General features: G+C 39.1%; 1 protein-coding gene across 1 annotated transcript in view; it reads right to left on the reverse strand.

The window, feature by feature from the left end:
* Positions 1–16571, reverse strand: part of LOC140238195 (uncharacterized) — a 40391-nt gene that overhangs the window by 12941 nt on the left and 10879 nt on the right. The window contains exons 4-5 of the mRNA XM_072318132.1: positions 6164–6374; positions 1285–1418 (exon numbers count right to left, since the gene is read on the reverse strand). Of these exons, the coding sequence (XP_072174233.1) occupies positions 1285–1418; positions 6164–6374 (345 nt within the window). The remainder of the gene's footprint in view (positions 1–1284; positions 1419–6163; positions 6375–16571) is intronic.

The following is a 16571-nucleotide window of genomic DNA, read 5'->3' on the forward strand; positions in this document are numbered from 1 at the left end:
CCCTTAATCCTTATCTATTATGTCGCCTCTTGGAATGGGGCACATTACTACACATCCAAGTGAGCTTCATAACTATACAACTAGATCAAGTTTGCATGGGTAACTGAAGGCTAACGGAAATGCTTGACCCGTTAACCCGTTAACAACTCCAGAGTATACTCAGCAGGTGTCTATGAGAAATGCATGTTGTAGCAAAATCAGTATGTCCTCAACGGGTTAACGATCTAACAGTGCCTGGGCATTAAGCAATGAATCATACTCAGAAAATGTAAATCACTCAAATCAAGTGCTACATGTAGTATTATGTTGGAGACATACTCATATAAGGGTGCTGTTATTACTACACAGAGAGAGTACAATAATGTGAAAGCTTTCATTGAACAATCCATATAATGGTGACAGTGATACAGCAGTCTACCAATGTGATACACTAGTAGGTCCAATTCAAGGTTCTCAGATAATTACCCCATACCCTTCATCCGACCCTAACTCTACTTATAAACCTAATCCTAACTCAAATTTCAACCCTTAACCTAGCCCTAACCCTAATCTTTACTCTAACCTAATCACTAGCCTGTATTTAGCAGGGATGTGGGGGGGGGGGGGGGTTATTGTCATGATGTGCAATACAATCTTGTCAAAGATACTATCCTGACAAAGACGAGAACTGAGCACTTGTATTAGACCCTGTTTACAGTGCGAGGCAAACGCGCAAAAGGCCAAATACGAGGCCAAAATTGGCTGCGCATTTGGCCACGCTCTGGAGGTGGTCTCGGCCGCGGCCTGAGCCCAGTCTTTTCTCAGTGTAAATGCAAACTGGGCCAAATGAGCGGCCAATTTTAGTCTGGCTTCCAAACCCTCTCCCTGTACTATTTCGCTATTCAGGATATTAACCCCCTCATCGTCGAAAACTAGTATAGTTTAAGGTGGTTTTGTCCTGCAAAGGATTTTTTCCTTCGGCAAAGGCCTTTGCCTGAACGGCGACTTTGTCGCCACAGAATTCTGTTGGCAAAGGGTCTGAAAACCAGACAATACCAAATTGCGTTTGTTTACAAGCAAAGCGCCACTACGGCAAAATATTGAAAGGTTTGAATCAAAAGCGCGGCCGAGCCCAGCAGTGTAAACAGACAAAATTGCGGGGCTCGGCCCTGCAATTGAGGCTGGGCTCGGCCGCGGCTCGGCCCAGCCCCGCGCTGTAAACGGGGTCTTACTGACAACTGACAAACCCTCTTGGGTCACTGATAAACCCTCTCTCTGGTGTGTGGAACTGGGCCTCTGACTTACTTTCTTCTTGTTGTTGTCATGTACAGCAAGCCTGGCAAGCCCTGCAGCCACCTCTGTGTCTGACAGACCTTGACATCTCTTGTCCTTGGCGCCCTGTGCCTTCTTCAGAATCTCCACTAGGTATTCTATGGTGTCTGCAAATAAAAAACAAAGAACATGAAAAGATAATAACCATGAAATTCATGAAACTTGTAGTGTTGAGAATGTACTGAGACAAATCAGGTACCAAAGGTACAGAAATGAAGATAATCTGTACCGTGTCTATGAGAAAAAAAATTCCTTTTTTTTTTACATCTGAAATGGCAACATCAATCCACATTTACTCAAACTTTCACTATTACAAATCTTTTGCTTGATTATCCTGACTTATTAAAAGAACATCTAGCTCCTTGTGGTACATATTTCTTTTTGTCTTATTTGAAACTGAGGTACCATCTCCCATTAAACTGGGCCTATGTGATACTTGTTTGTTGCAGCAACATTTCGTGTCATTCAATACTGTAAAAGTGGTTTCTTTCGCGGTTTCCATTGGTGCCTACTTTTTCGTGTGTTTAAATTCGCGGTCAGCAAAATCTGTATGTGTGTTGACTATCAATACCATCAATACCTGCAATGCGCAGAATTTTCATGTGTGCGCAACAGCGTTGTAACAAGCGGCGAGTTCAAAACATTTCCTTGCATGGTTAATTTCGCGCGACTTTTCAAAACATTTTCGCGTGATGTTAAATTCGCGGTTCAACCTCAAAACGCGAAAAGCGCGAAAATAAAACCACCGCGAAAGAAACCACTTTTACAGTAACTAGGAGGAAAAAATTATTGCCCGGATTGGGCAAGCAAAAAGTTTTGTGTCCATCCATTTTTTTTTCCCACTCTTCTCCCCTTCAAACCCACAAAGCCAACCATACAGAAACCAAAAGATAATAACTGTACAGTGATGCAACACATTTTAATTTTATTTCGGCAACTTTCTTACATATTACGTGAAGAAGCCCTAGTGCAACACATGCCAATACTTGATTAAACCAAGTGTGTCACTCCACTGTGTTTGAGCTTGTAAATCAACTTGTGCTGTTTCTTCAAATGATTGTGTTTTATCAACCAATTGATTTACAAGTGATTTTCTACTGTGAAAGTGGAAAATATCCTATCAGTACATAATTTTCTTTATCTATTAGGCTTTCTTTTTGGGCAAGTAAAATTCATGGTCGTGCAAGTGTTCTGCTACACTTTGAATCTGCTTACATGACCAGGAAAGTGATTTTAAACAAAAAGTTATGTAGCACCCTGCATTACTCCTGATGTTCTTGTTTGTTTGGCTAACCTTCAGAAATCAGAACTGTGCAGAAGAATGGCGCACACTAGACACTGAAATAATGACCACACACACTGACCACTGAATGGTCATCAATATTAATGAACGTGTCCTCGGACCTCGATGAGAAAGAGGGGCATCGCAGGGGCGTCAGCAGGGCAGCGAGCGTCAGTGCCTGGAGCGGCGCTCTTTCTTCGTTAATCGGACTCTAATGATGGCCTATCAAGCTGGGGCATACTATGGGTCAGCCAGTGATTCATATGGCTCTATACAATGTATATGCAACTTCAATGAGTTTATGTAGCAGGTGATTGCCTAAGAAAAAGGTCTGTCGTAGTAGCATATACTGTGGATTAGCATTTTTCCAGCTCTCTAATGCTGAGATTCTTGAAACATGGGCTTATGCATCCAAAACATTGAAATAGTAACGTACCTAAAGTATCGTGATCAATATGTGGGCACTAACAACAATTTATGCATTAAGTTGAAAGCCACAGGGATATGTAAGACTGATATCCCTCTCTTCAGAACACCAAAAATCATTTTCACACCTTTTTACCTTTCGAGCATTTACACTATTTGATTTTGACACAAAACCATAGATACTGGTAGCATGTTTGTTTGTTTGTTTGTTTTGCCTTTTTTTTTTGGGGGGGGGGATTTGATTTCCAAATAGGCCAACTGCTTTGTCACTGATGCACCATGACTTGTGAAAATGATGTAATCAAAAAATAATTCCTTTTTTTTTTCAGTATTGAATTAGAAAACAAACTATATCCACTTGAAATGAAGTAGACTGAAGTGAACTAAAGAGAACTGTTGTTCTGTTGCTAAGTTACATCATAGGCCCAGGAGTGGTGGAATGTAGATATGATCCCAGCCATATACTTTCCCCTAGTCTTTTTGTCGGATTGACTGTATGTAAGCTGTCTTTTGAATCCTATAAACCCTTATCATCATCTTCATCCCTACTCAGCAAATAGGGCTGAATTCTGTCATCAGGACGACAAAAATAGATGCCCCACGTGTCAATTTTATCACAGAACGTATGAATCAGAGGAAGATAAATAAATCTATCATATCTAATATCATCTTCACCCAAGCAGCAACAATACTCCAATGTTCAAACTGCACAAATGAGAAGCCCAATTGCGAGGCAAGAAAAATATTGTCAAAATCTCACTGTCAAATGGGATTTTGTACACATTTTGTTGTGTGTACTAGCTGTGAGTGCAGGCTTTGTGCAGGAGATATGAGGAACATTTTGCTTGTTGAGTCTTTGTCACATCCCCCCCCCACCACATATAAGAAAGGATAAAGTATGATCACATTGAAGAAATGGCTTTTGACCCTCACAGTATTGATCCGACTTGCATCATGATTTGATTACAGTGGCTATGGAGAGAGAAATGAATGCTAATTGGCAAGAGACTGCAGGAACAATGTGTATTATATCCCTCAGAAGGATTAAGCCATGATGAGGAACGGCTTTGGCTGAGGGCACAGCCACTGCTGGTTGTAACTCGAACCAGGGACCCCATGACTGAGGGTCTGTGGTCTAATCCACTGAACAACAACACAGCTCCTCATACAAGCATGGGTGCATGTGTTCATTTGAAAGCGAGTATACATGTTGGTATCTTGTACATTTTGGCAGATACGGACCAGGGCACAGTTTTATAACAGTTGTCAGGCCTAACAAGTTGTCAGTCTCTGACGATTTTAGTAATATCCTTGGTTTAGACTGGCTGTGAAACTCTGGTCACTGCTTGTTACTATGGTAATTGTCAGGGCTGACAACTTTCATGAAATGGTGCCCTGTTCAGTTTTGGTGAGGTTTTTCATGTTTATGTCTATTTCAGCCATAACTAGGGGGCTTCAGTATGCCTGCCAATAGTTGATTTCAGTCGCAGCGGACGGGTGCAATTAACTCGCTGTTTTCATTTTGACGTGACCTCGCTTTCCTCTTGAATGAACACATTTCGCACAAAAACCGCTAGGAAAGTGTCGCAGCAAAACTGCTGTAACTTTACTATTAATTCATATTTTTTGATAATCCAAATGGTTATGAAAAGTAAAAACCTCATTTTAACCTACCATAATGTTACCTTGTTTAAATAACGACGTCAAAATATTCCAAAATGGAGCATAACTTCACTCTCAAAACGGAAAATAGTTGTCAGAAATCATTGCTAAAATTTCACATTTTGTCTTTGTGAACAACAAAAAATTTTCACGTATGTTACTAAGTATGTATTTCTTTACGGAACTCTAAAATATCACATTCAAGAAGTCATGCGTCCGAATATGTCTGGAAATAATCGAAAGAGGTGCACTTTCTACCTTCGTTCCGAGCACGAAATTTCATAGTCATTTGCACACGAGAAGACAGGGTACAGTCCCACGTACCCACATCTTTGTGGCGCTCACATCACCTGTACTCTGATCGTGACTCGTACCGAGAATTCATAGTTGTATTGTTACTTACCAGTGCAGTAAAATCTGCGTAAAGTCCGAATAATCCAATGTCATGAATGTACAAGTGGTATCATAGCTGGTAGATATTCACATTTTTGCTTCTTTTTAGTAGGCCAGTTCTGATAAAGTAAGTGCTTGTTTATGAGGTGGCGAAGTCCCCTGCAGCACACTGCTACTTATCGACACTCCGCGGCCCACTTTCATCATGCATGTACAGTGTACTACTAGGCATCCGCAGCAGTCACTGAGCTCGCATTGCACACACAGTACGCTGCATTGACCAGTCAGCTCGCTGGATCAAAGCAGCATGGGAAAGTCCATTCATTGCGCAAGCGCAAATCAGTTTTTCTTAGAATATGACGTCATTATTCTCGTTTGCTGCTCCCGCACAATTTGAGATTTCTAACAAGATACCTCATTTATTTTCACTTGTAACTTCAAAAATAGGTCTTCGGCAAAGCAAACAGCACTCTGCTAACGTCCGCCCATGTCTTATGAATATGTATGTTAAGTTTCATGAATATTTAGTGGTGCGACCAGATGGGTCTGGAAATAATCGGAGGGTAGTTTTCTGAGACAGAAAAACATAAAATGTTGAATAACTTAAAAAGTGCTCGATCGTTTCTCGTGATTTTTCGTATGTGGATAGATATCATCATTCTGCATTGATACTGGAAGTTTGAGGGATTTTGGTCAACGTATAGCGGAGATATGAGAAGGTGAAATTTTCGTGAAATGAGAACGCCCGATTTGCGCTGCCTCGATGACGGTTGAAAATTCAGAACGTTTCGTGGGTTTCGGGGGAGTTAATTATAGTCGTCCGCTGCGACTGATTTATGCAAGAGTAATGCAGCTATGAAATTAAAGAGTGAATTTGAATGTATTTTTGGCAAAGAGTATGTGAAGTTGGATAGGAATGTCCAATCACACAAAGTTCCTGTCCTATCACACAATGCAAACTGTCTGACTCTTACTAAATCTACATATGAGCCTAATTCAAAACAATGCTCTTGTGGCCTCTTAGGTCTTGTTTCTTTGTCACAGAGTATGTTACTTGAGGTAAAACACTTCCTCATTTACCGTACTTACTTGTTCCTTTCTCAGCGAGGATCTCCTCCTGGCCTTCCTCCACGATGTAGGCCAGTGTCATCATGCCGATGGCCTTGAGGTAGGGGTCGTCCTCGAGGAACGGCTCCAACTTCTCTGCCACATGCTCCTCCCGGTACAGGTGCCGGTTGCCGGGGGCCTTGGCCAGGTTGTGGAGGATGTTCAGGGAGGCTTTGATCAGGAATGCGATGTTCTGTGTTTTGGGCAGAAAGTTTGGGAAGAGGAGATGTTATGGGGGGGGGGGAGGTGGAAACAAAGAAGACACAGAATAGCATCATCAGTTTCCATGATTGTAATTGAACCAACTGACAACACAAAGGGCTGAAAAGTTGGGAATAACTTCCCAGTAATCATCATCAAAATTCATTCGGGGGTACTGCAAAACATATTACATTATTAAATTAAATGATCATATTTGACTTTGAACATAACAAGATGGCATTGCTGTCACAATGCAGAGGGGAAGAGACCACTCCAAGTTCATGTTATTAACCCATTGAGGATGAGTCCCGAGTATACTCGCCGAGTATAAAGCGTCTATGGGAAATGCGTGTTGTAGCAAAATCAAACCGTCCTCAATGGGTTAAAGCAAGAGCCCCACGGGTCTAGTGCTCACCTGAGTAGCATAAGTACTTGCCCTTCATGGCACTCCATTGAAGGCAAACTGTTTGAAAAGATCTGGAGATTTAGGGGGCCAACACTCTCCTAGCTTTGGGTACGTTGACCCTCCATCCCAGCTCCCTCCCCCTCCCATGGGGTACCACTAACACTTTATATGAATTAAGATTCCCTCCCTCATGATGATTCCTGCAAAGTTTGGTCAAAATCTTTAGTTGAATCTATTTGTTATATAATTGCATAGGGTAGAATAAAAGAATTACTGAATTAGATTCATACGAACCCTTTGTAGTTCATACCACTAACACTTTATATGAATTAAGATTCCCTCCCTCATGATGATTCCTGCAAAGTTTGGTCAAAATCTTTAGTTGAATCTATTTGTTACATAATTGCATAGGGTAGAATTAACGAATTACTGAATTAGATTCATACGAACCCTTTGTAGTTCATACAAAAAGCACATGCTGCAGGAGCCGAGTTTTCATAAACCAGACTAGAAATGTCGCTATGGCGACTGGTATGCCTCCGCCATAATGCATGGTTCTCTGAATAGGTTTATAGCACAATGTCTTGACAATGTGTGATGACAGTTTCACATAACTGGCAAAATATTAAAATGACAGGTTTGTCACAAATGCATTGAGTGTTCACTTTCCTTGAACTAGGTTTATTTGGATGAATGGCTATACTGTCTAAGAGTGCAGGTATTTGGGGATTAGAGGATTTGTACCCAACTTTTGACCCTTTTATAAGTTTAAAGAAGTGAAATTTAGCACTTTCACTTGACCTTTGATCTTTTGGCAAGAAACTTTTAAGAGAAGATTCTCTTGGAAGTTTCTTGCCAAAAGGTCAAAGGTCAAGTAAAAGTGAAAGTCAAGTGAAAGGTCAAGTGAAAGTGCTGTATTGGATGATACATACGAATGCATACACTAAGTATCAAGAAAAAATCCTGCATGCATTGCATTGATAAGAGAGAAATAATGACATTTTGATGAATTGGCCTTGACCTTTGACCCATGACCCCTAAATTCCCTACATGATCACTGCCAGTCAGTACATGCATATATAGTAAGTTCCATGAAGACACCTTGAAATATTTGTGAGATATGGAGAAAAACATGAAATTTTAACATTTTCACTTGACCTTTGACCTCAAGACCCAAAGCTCTCTCTGGGGAATCTTTATTTGGTAGTTCATGTACACACCAAGTTTCAAGAAAATACCTCCAGGCATTGCATAGATATAGGGAAAATAGTGAAATTTGGGGTATTTGACCTTGATCTTTGACCTTTGACCTTGAGCATGTGCGCCCAAAAGTTGATAGGCACAACTTCCCCCACTCATGAATATACATGCCAAGTTTCATTAGGATACCTCTAACTGTTTTTTTAGTTGCGCTGTCCATAAAATTGATTACGGACAGACGGACGGACGGACGGACAACCCGTAAACATAATGCCTCCAGTGACACTTCATGGCGGAGGCATAAAAGGATGTCCTTATATCGTTAGTATTATTTACAGTGAATCACTGGGGAAGTGACACTGTATTCTACCTGAGCACTAGGCAGAAGGAAATACATTCATACATCACATGTGACTCATGCACAAACAGACACAAGTGATGTTAGGATAATCTTGACCTAACAACATGTTGCCAATCCATACCAATTTAATTCAAATTTTCGACACTTGGATTGCTTTTCTAGGTTTCCTTTTACTTTGTTTATGCATGAGTGTGAGTGAATTTGTTTGTTTGTGTTTATGTTTGTGTTTGTGTGTGTATGTGTGTGTGTGTGTGTGCATGTGTGTGTGCTTGCATTTGACGAATTCTTGGGATTGCAAATGGTCGAATACCATGGCACCAAACTGATTTTGATGTGACATGACACGAGGCCATCAACTTCTCGTAAGTGTGCAGGCCGCTCTCTGACCAAGAAGTACAAAATTTGGGATTAATTGTGTACCAAACTCATCTAATAGAACCAGACGCAATGACATATAAAATGAAAAAGTCAACTTAATGGGAGAAAAAACAAACAAACAAACAAGCATGTCAATTGGAATTGCAGGCTTGTTCTCTATGAGCAAGTTTACATCCGAGGCAGTAGTGTTGGATAGGGAAGTATGTGTCACAACAGAAGATATGATCTTGATCACTTGATATAAAGAAGAAGAAGAAAAAAAAAATGATGATAAAAAATCAAGTAAACAATATTTTCTAGCACTCATTTGAAACATACTAAAGATGTATACTCATTTACAATACCAAAAAACATTTGTGATGTGGATCTTTATAACCCGTTTTGGTGATTCTTGTAGTGAATAGGTGTTTTCACATCAGCCCGATAAAAATCCAAGCTGGAGATATTTTTCGCAATCGAAAATTAACGCGCTATTTCATTTCCTATTCTCATCAGCCCGAACATTATCAAATAACGCGCTAGTTCGCATTAATTATCCTGCTATTTCGGAAATTTCCCGAGTTGGACTCGAGAAATTTTCTCGATCAATTAGCGTGCTAATTTGTATTCACATTATCAAATAGCGCGCTATTTCGTGATCGGGTTAATTTCCCAAGTCAGACAATAGTACGCTATTTCGAAACATTGGGCTGATGTGAAAATGCCTATTGACTCTACGTACTTGCACTGGTTCTGCAAAAACCTGTAAGTAGGCGGTATCAACGTCATTTCCCTTTTCCCCACCCATCCTTGTTTGGTGATCCTTCCAGCAAACGGCTCTAAACTGTATACCACATTTGTCTGATAATACATGTATGGTAATAAAGCAAGTACGTCAATCAGGAACTACAAGTGTACTTGGATTTTGCCACTGATTCTACATATTAACAGGAAGTGATCTGGTGACCTTTACTCCACTGTCAAGGTCACCGCTCTGCATTCAGCACTTCACTGTACCGATAGGACTTGGCTGCAAAACACAAGCACATATCTGCACTTGATGGTTTTCACACAGGTTGAGATCAACACATGATTGCAATGCTGACTTACAATTACGATTACAATTACAATTACAATAAGAACTAGATTTGGAAATTTGCCAATTTTGACAAATTAGGTGATACGATGTATCTGGAAATAAATGTTTTGAGCTCCGAACCTGATTTGCATGACGCTATCTGTTACACCTCTGTGATCAATTGGGGCAAATGGCCATGTCATTTTTGAGATTCTCATCAAAGAAAAGAGAATTGAACCTGTCATTTTGCGTAGAGATGTTAAGATTTGATAGGGATAATACTAACAATGATGCAAAATAAAAACTTTGTACTTTTGAACGTCATTTTCTGTCTCCCTTTCATTTTTTTTTTCTTTTTAGGGGGCATACAGAGAAAGAGATGTAGGCCTACTTATGGAAGCAATATATACGATCTATTTAAGAAGATACAGGACAAAATTTGTTTGATCCTTGACCCTACTTCAGAAAGCCAAGATGGCGTCTGTTTAGGAAGTTGTTATTTCATCAAACGATCCATATGCCATAGGCTAAATGGTTGCAACATATGGAAGTGATAGGGCATGTAATTACCAATTGAAGATACAGGACAAAGGATCGAGTGTTGACCCTTGAACCTATACCTCGCACAGCCTAGATGGCATCTGAGTCAACAGTTGTTGTTTTATGAAATGATGCAGGTATGGTCCATATATGTACAAAATCTGGCCCCAATTGAGCATTTAGCAAGCAAGATCACTATACAAAATAAAGAAAATTTGACCTTTGAACCTCATTTGCACAGCCAAAATGGTGTCCGACCAAAGCGCTGTTATTTTACAAAATGATCCATCTATTGAGGCCCATGTGTGTGCAAAATACGGCAGTGATACCATACCATATACACTAATGAGGATACAGAATGAATGTATATTTGACCTTTGACCCCACTTTACACAGCCAAGATGGCATCTGATCAAAAAGTTCTCGTTTGTACATATACAAGTGAGGAAAGAGTTGCAGATTCTGCAGTTTTGAATTACAGATTAAGGAGAGGAGGTATGGCTTCTTTCCTGGTTCGATCCCATCAATCACTCTTGAGCGGCAAGGAGTAGGTTTTTCTGTAAAGTGGTTGTATAAAGGTCACCATAAGCTTCTCACCCCCCTCCCCTCCACGACTGTGAACAACACAGTTGTGTAACACGACTGTGATACACACGACTGTGTTGTTTCATAAGTCTGAAGATTCCCACTCAAAAACACCCCCAGATGATGAGAGTGTCATTTGAATTACCATTTACATTACGATTCAAACCCCCCTCCCAAATTCCAGTTTGCATACACACGGCCACAATGCACCATTTGAATTATGATTCTAGTGGTGCATCACTCGAACTGTGTCACGGTACGGTCTGTGAAAACCACCAATGACACATCCAAGTCAATAACTTTGGACACGTACACGATGCTCACAGAGCCAACGGAAGGCCTTAGGTACACTGTATATCAATGGGTGTCATTACTTATGACTAAAAGTGCAGATCCGTCACAGACAAGGACATCACATATCCTCTCTAATCGATAGTGGAACCACATTGTACCATCTAAATTGCCACTTGATGCATCCTCAGACAAACTTCTTTCCATAGACAAATTCCTCAACAAGTTATAATGTACACATACGAGTGATGTACGAGGAACACACATGGTTTTGGCTAGCTACTGTACAAATGCGACCAGAGATTACACACTGAAGATCAGATGTGCTAGTTTTTGCTGTCTTCTGTGTGTGTGTGTGTGTGTGTGCATACACACAGAAATACCACGGAAATTACTAGATTTACAAGAAACTAGCAAGTTGATTCAAATCTCCCAACAACCATAAATTTGGTAAAAAATGTTTCTTTTCTTTTGTCATTCTGGTTCTTCTTCTTCTTCCATATTTCAAAAGGAAATAAAATGCTGCAAGTTCTTGACAATTTTTATCTTTAATATTCAGACTGTCAAGGTAATCATGAATATCTTGAATATCAACACAGACCTGTTCTGCACTATGAAATACCATGCACTACAGTGAAATGAAAGTTTGCAGCAACCAGCTGATATCATGTGTTGCCGTGAACGTTTATTGTTGTGACTGAGAAGATTACACACAGCAAAGTCAGCGAGGTATACAGCCATCTATTAAACCCTGCTTCCTGTAGCCAGATATTATATCAAATATTGTGAGAGGAAGGGAGGTAATACAAACATATCTAATCTCGAAGGTTTCATTGGAGCTGGTACTACTCTGGTCTGCCAACATTATCGGATCAGAATTTTTGTCTTGTGCTTTAAGGACATGATTTGATATCTAAATTCTCAGGGAGCCGCTTACAGACTACGGGAGACTTGGTAGCTCTGTAACATTTTCATGTATTATTGTTAAATTTTCTAACCTGTAGTGACCCAGGAAAATAAAAGTTTAATGTTAAAACCACACATCTGAAGGTAATCCTCTCGAAGATCAGAAGAAAATATATGCATGAAGGGTTTTTTTTAATTATTTTTTCGCTTTTTTTATCAGCAGATTACATTTCTCTCAGATCCACGAAACAGTGTCAATACTGCCAATACACTAGTCACAAATTTTTGCCCTTTCAACCTCTTTATAAAACTTCTGTCACCCATTCCCTCTCAAGGAAGAGACTATTCGAGGAGAAGGGGATATGATCAATTCAAATTAGCCTTCCTCATTGTCAGCTCAAGCTTGGAATGCACACTAATGGGATTTGGTGGCGAATAGGTGAGCTAAGTTTTTTTTTACTTTTTCTTTTCTGAATAGTCCCAGGGGACCCGAAGTCACTTCCTCATTGCCGCTGAAGTTATCGCCTGGCTGACCGGCCACGAGGCATCTCCTCAAAAGCAATTTTGGCGTTGTGATGTGAAAGCAATTTGAATGAATTAGGTATGAGGAGGATGATTCCTGTGTAATGGTCATAACCATCATGAGTTGTACTTGGATGAATTATATATATTACTATCATTATTAAATATGTCACACCAAATGAAAAATAATACAATATCAAACAAGTTATGCAGAACAACCAGGCTTATAGCTGAGCATGAAAGCCAGTTCACACTCAAAAGAAGGTGGATTTTGAGTCACACTTGCTAACTTGAAAACTGTCTCAACACTACTACATATCGATTTTAATGACACAGTATTCTTTGTCTTCCAAGACATTGCTGTACGATGATGATGGATGCTAAGTTGAATCTGCAAATCAGAGACAACAGATCAATTTTCATTAAACATTCTGCATTATAGATCATAAATACAACAGGACATCTCCAGAGGCATGACGATACACCTTTGCTTTTTTTACTAAAATATGAATCACACTCTGGAAATATGAAACAAATTCATTTCTCCATGTTTTTTTTTTCTTCTTCTTTTCGTTCTTTCTTTATTTGTGTTCTGTTTATGTTTTTGATTTTTTTTTTTCAAAATGCAAAAGTTACAATTGGAATCATTAATCCTGTCCACACTGTACATGATGGAATACATAATAATTTACAGTGAAACACATCAAGTCTATGCGAATATGATGATAAACTGATGGGCTGCACCTTGCACACAAAAGGACATTGTCCTACAATATTTCCATGAAAAAAATTGCTACAAAATATTTAAAAAATGTTGTTGGAAATTATTTTAATGAATGAAAATATGAGAGTGAGTGGATACACGGCTTGGATATATGAAACATTTTTCTGAGTAGCATTGGAATAAACAATTATGACAGTATTTGCATAGCATGTGACATTCCATCACAGATAATTTGATAGCGACTTTCAAAACTCTGGTAATAGCCGTATGCTATTTTTTTTCCCTTCTTTTCTTCTTTCATGCATTTGAACAACATTACATAGCTCACAATGGAAAGTCCCATAGTTTTAGTTGTTGGTTTTTAAGGCTTTACATAGAGAGGTTAGATACATATCATTAACACAGCAGAGTTCCAACAGGAATCACCACACTGTATAATGTACACTGATAGCCGTGTGATGTCCTTATTCAGACTTTTGATGGGAAAGAAATGGTGTTTGAAGCAACCTCTGACTGCAGTTAGTCCACCAACCCACTCAGCTAATTCCATCATCACACATCGTGCAACAAATATCGCTGCCTTTGCCGTACCAGGTTAAACAAGGACTTCAAAAAACAAAAACAACAATACTTTTTCTGGCAGCCTTACAGTGAATTTACTTCTTGGTGTGGAACAACCTGCCCCCTCCCCCCTTCCCCCTCCCCATTATCATTGATTAGAGTGTCTCATGTGGTAAACATCAGATTAGTGGTAGGGAAGAGACTTTAGCTTGCTTTGTGCATAAACAGGATGTTGTCCATCAAATGGAATTGATGGTACCCTGTAGTGTCTAATAGAGTGTACAGTGGCGGCTAAATTACAATGCTTTTAGGCCAAATGGGTTTTTGCATTATAGATGGTGTTATCAGGTTATAATATCTTTGTGTCTGTAAAGTGTAGAAAATTAAGAACAAGAGTATTAAGGTCCTTCCCTGCAGGTAATAGTCTGAAGTTAATTGCAATAAAAATGATAGAATGAAATAAAACAATACAGATAAGGTGTTTTTTTTTTTCAAACTGTACCATAACAGAAATAGAAAAACAAAACAAAACAAAGCAATATCACTCAGAGTGATTCAAGATATTTCCCGTAATGAGAAGATTTCAGTAAAGGCACAATCTCACACTGAGTAAAAAAAAAAATTAAAAAATTAAGACTTTTAAAAAGGTAGTATGTGAATATACTTGTATGTATTCTTTTGTACTGTGAGTCAAGAGTGTATTCCAATGTGAAGTATTTTGCGTGTAACATGGACAAAATGTTTCTCACATATCAAATGCCTCACAGACCAGCTTTAAAAATGAGAACTTGGTATTGGTGGGGAAGGGATACCAAAGAGCCCTTGGGAAAAAACAAACAAACAAACAAACAAAAAACATCATCTTAAACTTAAATGGCTCCCAGGGCCATGAACAAACTATCACAGTGTTACACTGGTCAAATTCCTACTTTTATTTCCTTGTTAGTGTAAAACGAGAAATTTTTGTGTGCACGTAACTTCATGAAGTTGGTGAGGAGCCAAGATTGCTGAAAGTGTTTGTCTACACAATGCATTGAATGCCAGTGGCAATTTACAAAAGTTTCAAGCTGGCAAAAAGGCCTTCAGCTACAATTCACAAAAGATTCGTGCTGCAAATGTGTTTTCTTTTTAGTCCCCTGGTTTTGAAAGCTTGAATGTAACAACTCTGAATTGGAAACTAGCATGTATGAGCTGACTGACAGCTTAAAAAGCTCTCGCATCATATAGCATCACCAAGGTTACCAACAATAGCAAGATATTAAATGGTTTGAAGAAGATTATGAATTGGTTTTGATGTGGAGTGAGAGTTTGTTTCTGGATCACAATGCAAGGTTATGCCCTTCCCCCAGCTGTACAACAATTCGTGAAAAAGGTAATCCCGGTACTACGATAAGTAAATCTCCCCGGCTGATTCACAAAAGCGTGCTTCTTTCTGGGGCTTTGAGGTGAGGATATGTTAATTCGTAATCAAAATCTCTGTTGCAAGCCTAACATCCTAAAAACCAAATGTTGCTTTATATCTAGTTTCTCATTTTCATTTATTCTTCTTATTTTCAGCCTGGTGGGACTATTCCTTTTTGAACATTGCAAATTTGCACAAAGTTTATCATTTTACATAGGTCCTGTCTCTTCTTTTTGGTCCACATTCAGACTTGACTTCACACTTGCCTGAAATGCATCATTGCTTTAAGTTCTGTTTTCTATTATTGTTAATATTCTATGTCCTTTTTGTTCTTTTTTTTTTGGGGGGGGGGAGGTGGTGGTGTCTCCCACTACATAATGAAATGGGTGTATTAAAGATAAGTGGTATACTGTACAGCTCAAGGACGGTTGAGGAAATTTAGCTAAATACCAAACCGAAACCCAACGAGTAAACACCCTCCTGTTCATCTATTACAGGATGGCACTAACTGTTCATGTTCTTCTAAAAAAAAGAAAAAAAAGGTTTCTGAAACTCTTTAGGCACCACTGCATAAACTCTCTGTGTACCACATTATTTTGAAATTGGAACGTAGGAATGTTTTGGGAAAACATTCTGCATTTCAGATCCATATAACGGTAAACAGATTTTTGTTACGCTGGACCCGGGCAATAAGCAAAGTTATAGAAAAAATGCCAAGCTTTGCTATGATGTATATTTTATGATAAATCTATGATTATCTTTCTTTCAAATGACCATTAGCTACTACATTGTTGAGGCATGGCTTCTGCACACAAAACAGTGTAAGAAACATAGAACTCACTCACAAATCCAATAGCAAACACTACTTGATATTCAATCATCACGTGCAAGCTACAGTACATGTGAAAGGAATGGAATTGCGGGTGAATCTGCCATTGTACCTTGGCATTTGCTGATTTATTGATCAGTTTGGGCGGGTTTCTGCGTTTTGAGCAAAATATGCAAACTTGGCATGCCGTCGACCAAGTCGGGCATGCCAACATTCTTCTGTAAAGATCAATTTTGTACTGAGGGTTCAAGTTTGACCAAAGTCTGGAACTTAACTTTAAAATTAATCATGGATTTAATGAAACTGATTCACGCTCTCATATTCAAATCACCTCCAACTAAATTGTACACTATTCAGCTATTATTCAAACAAATGTTATTTGATGAACAGTTTTCAAACTATTAAGGATCAAAAGTGGGAAATGTTT

Source organism: Diadema setosum, chromosome 14 (assembly GCF_964275005.1).
Source record: "Diadema setosum chromosome 14, eeDiaSeto1, whole genome shotgun sequence".
Classification (NCBI taxonomy): Eukaryota; Metazoa; Echinodermata; class Echinoidea; order Diadematoida; family Diadematidae; genus Diadema; species Diadema setosum.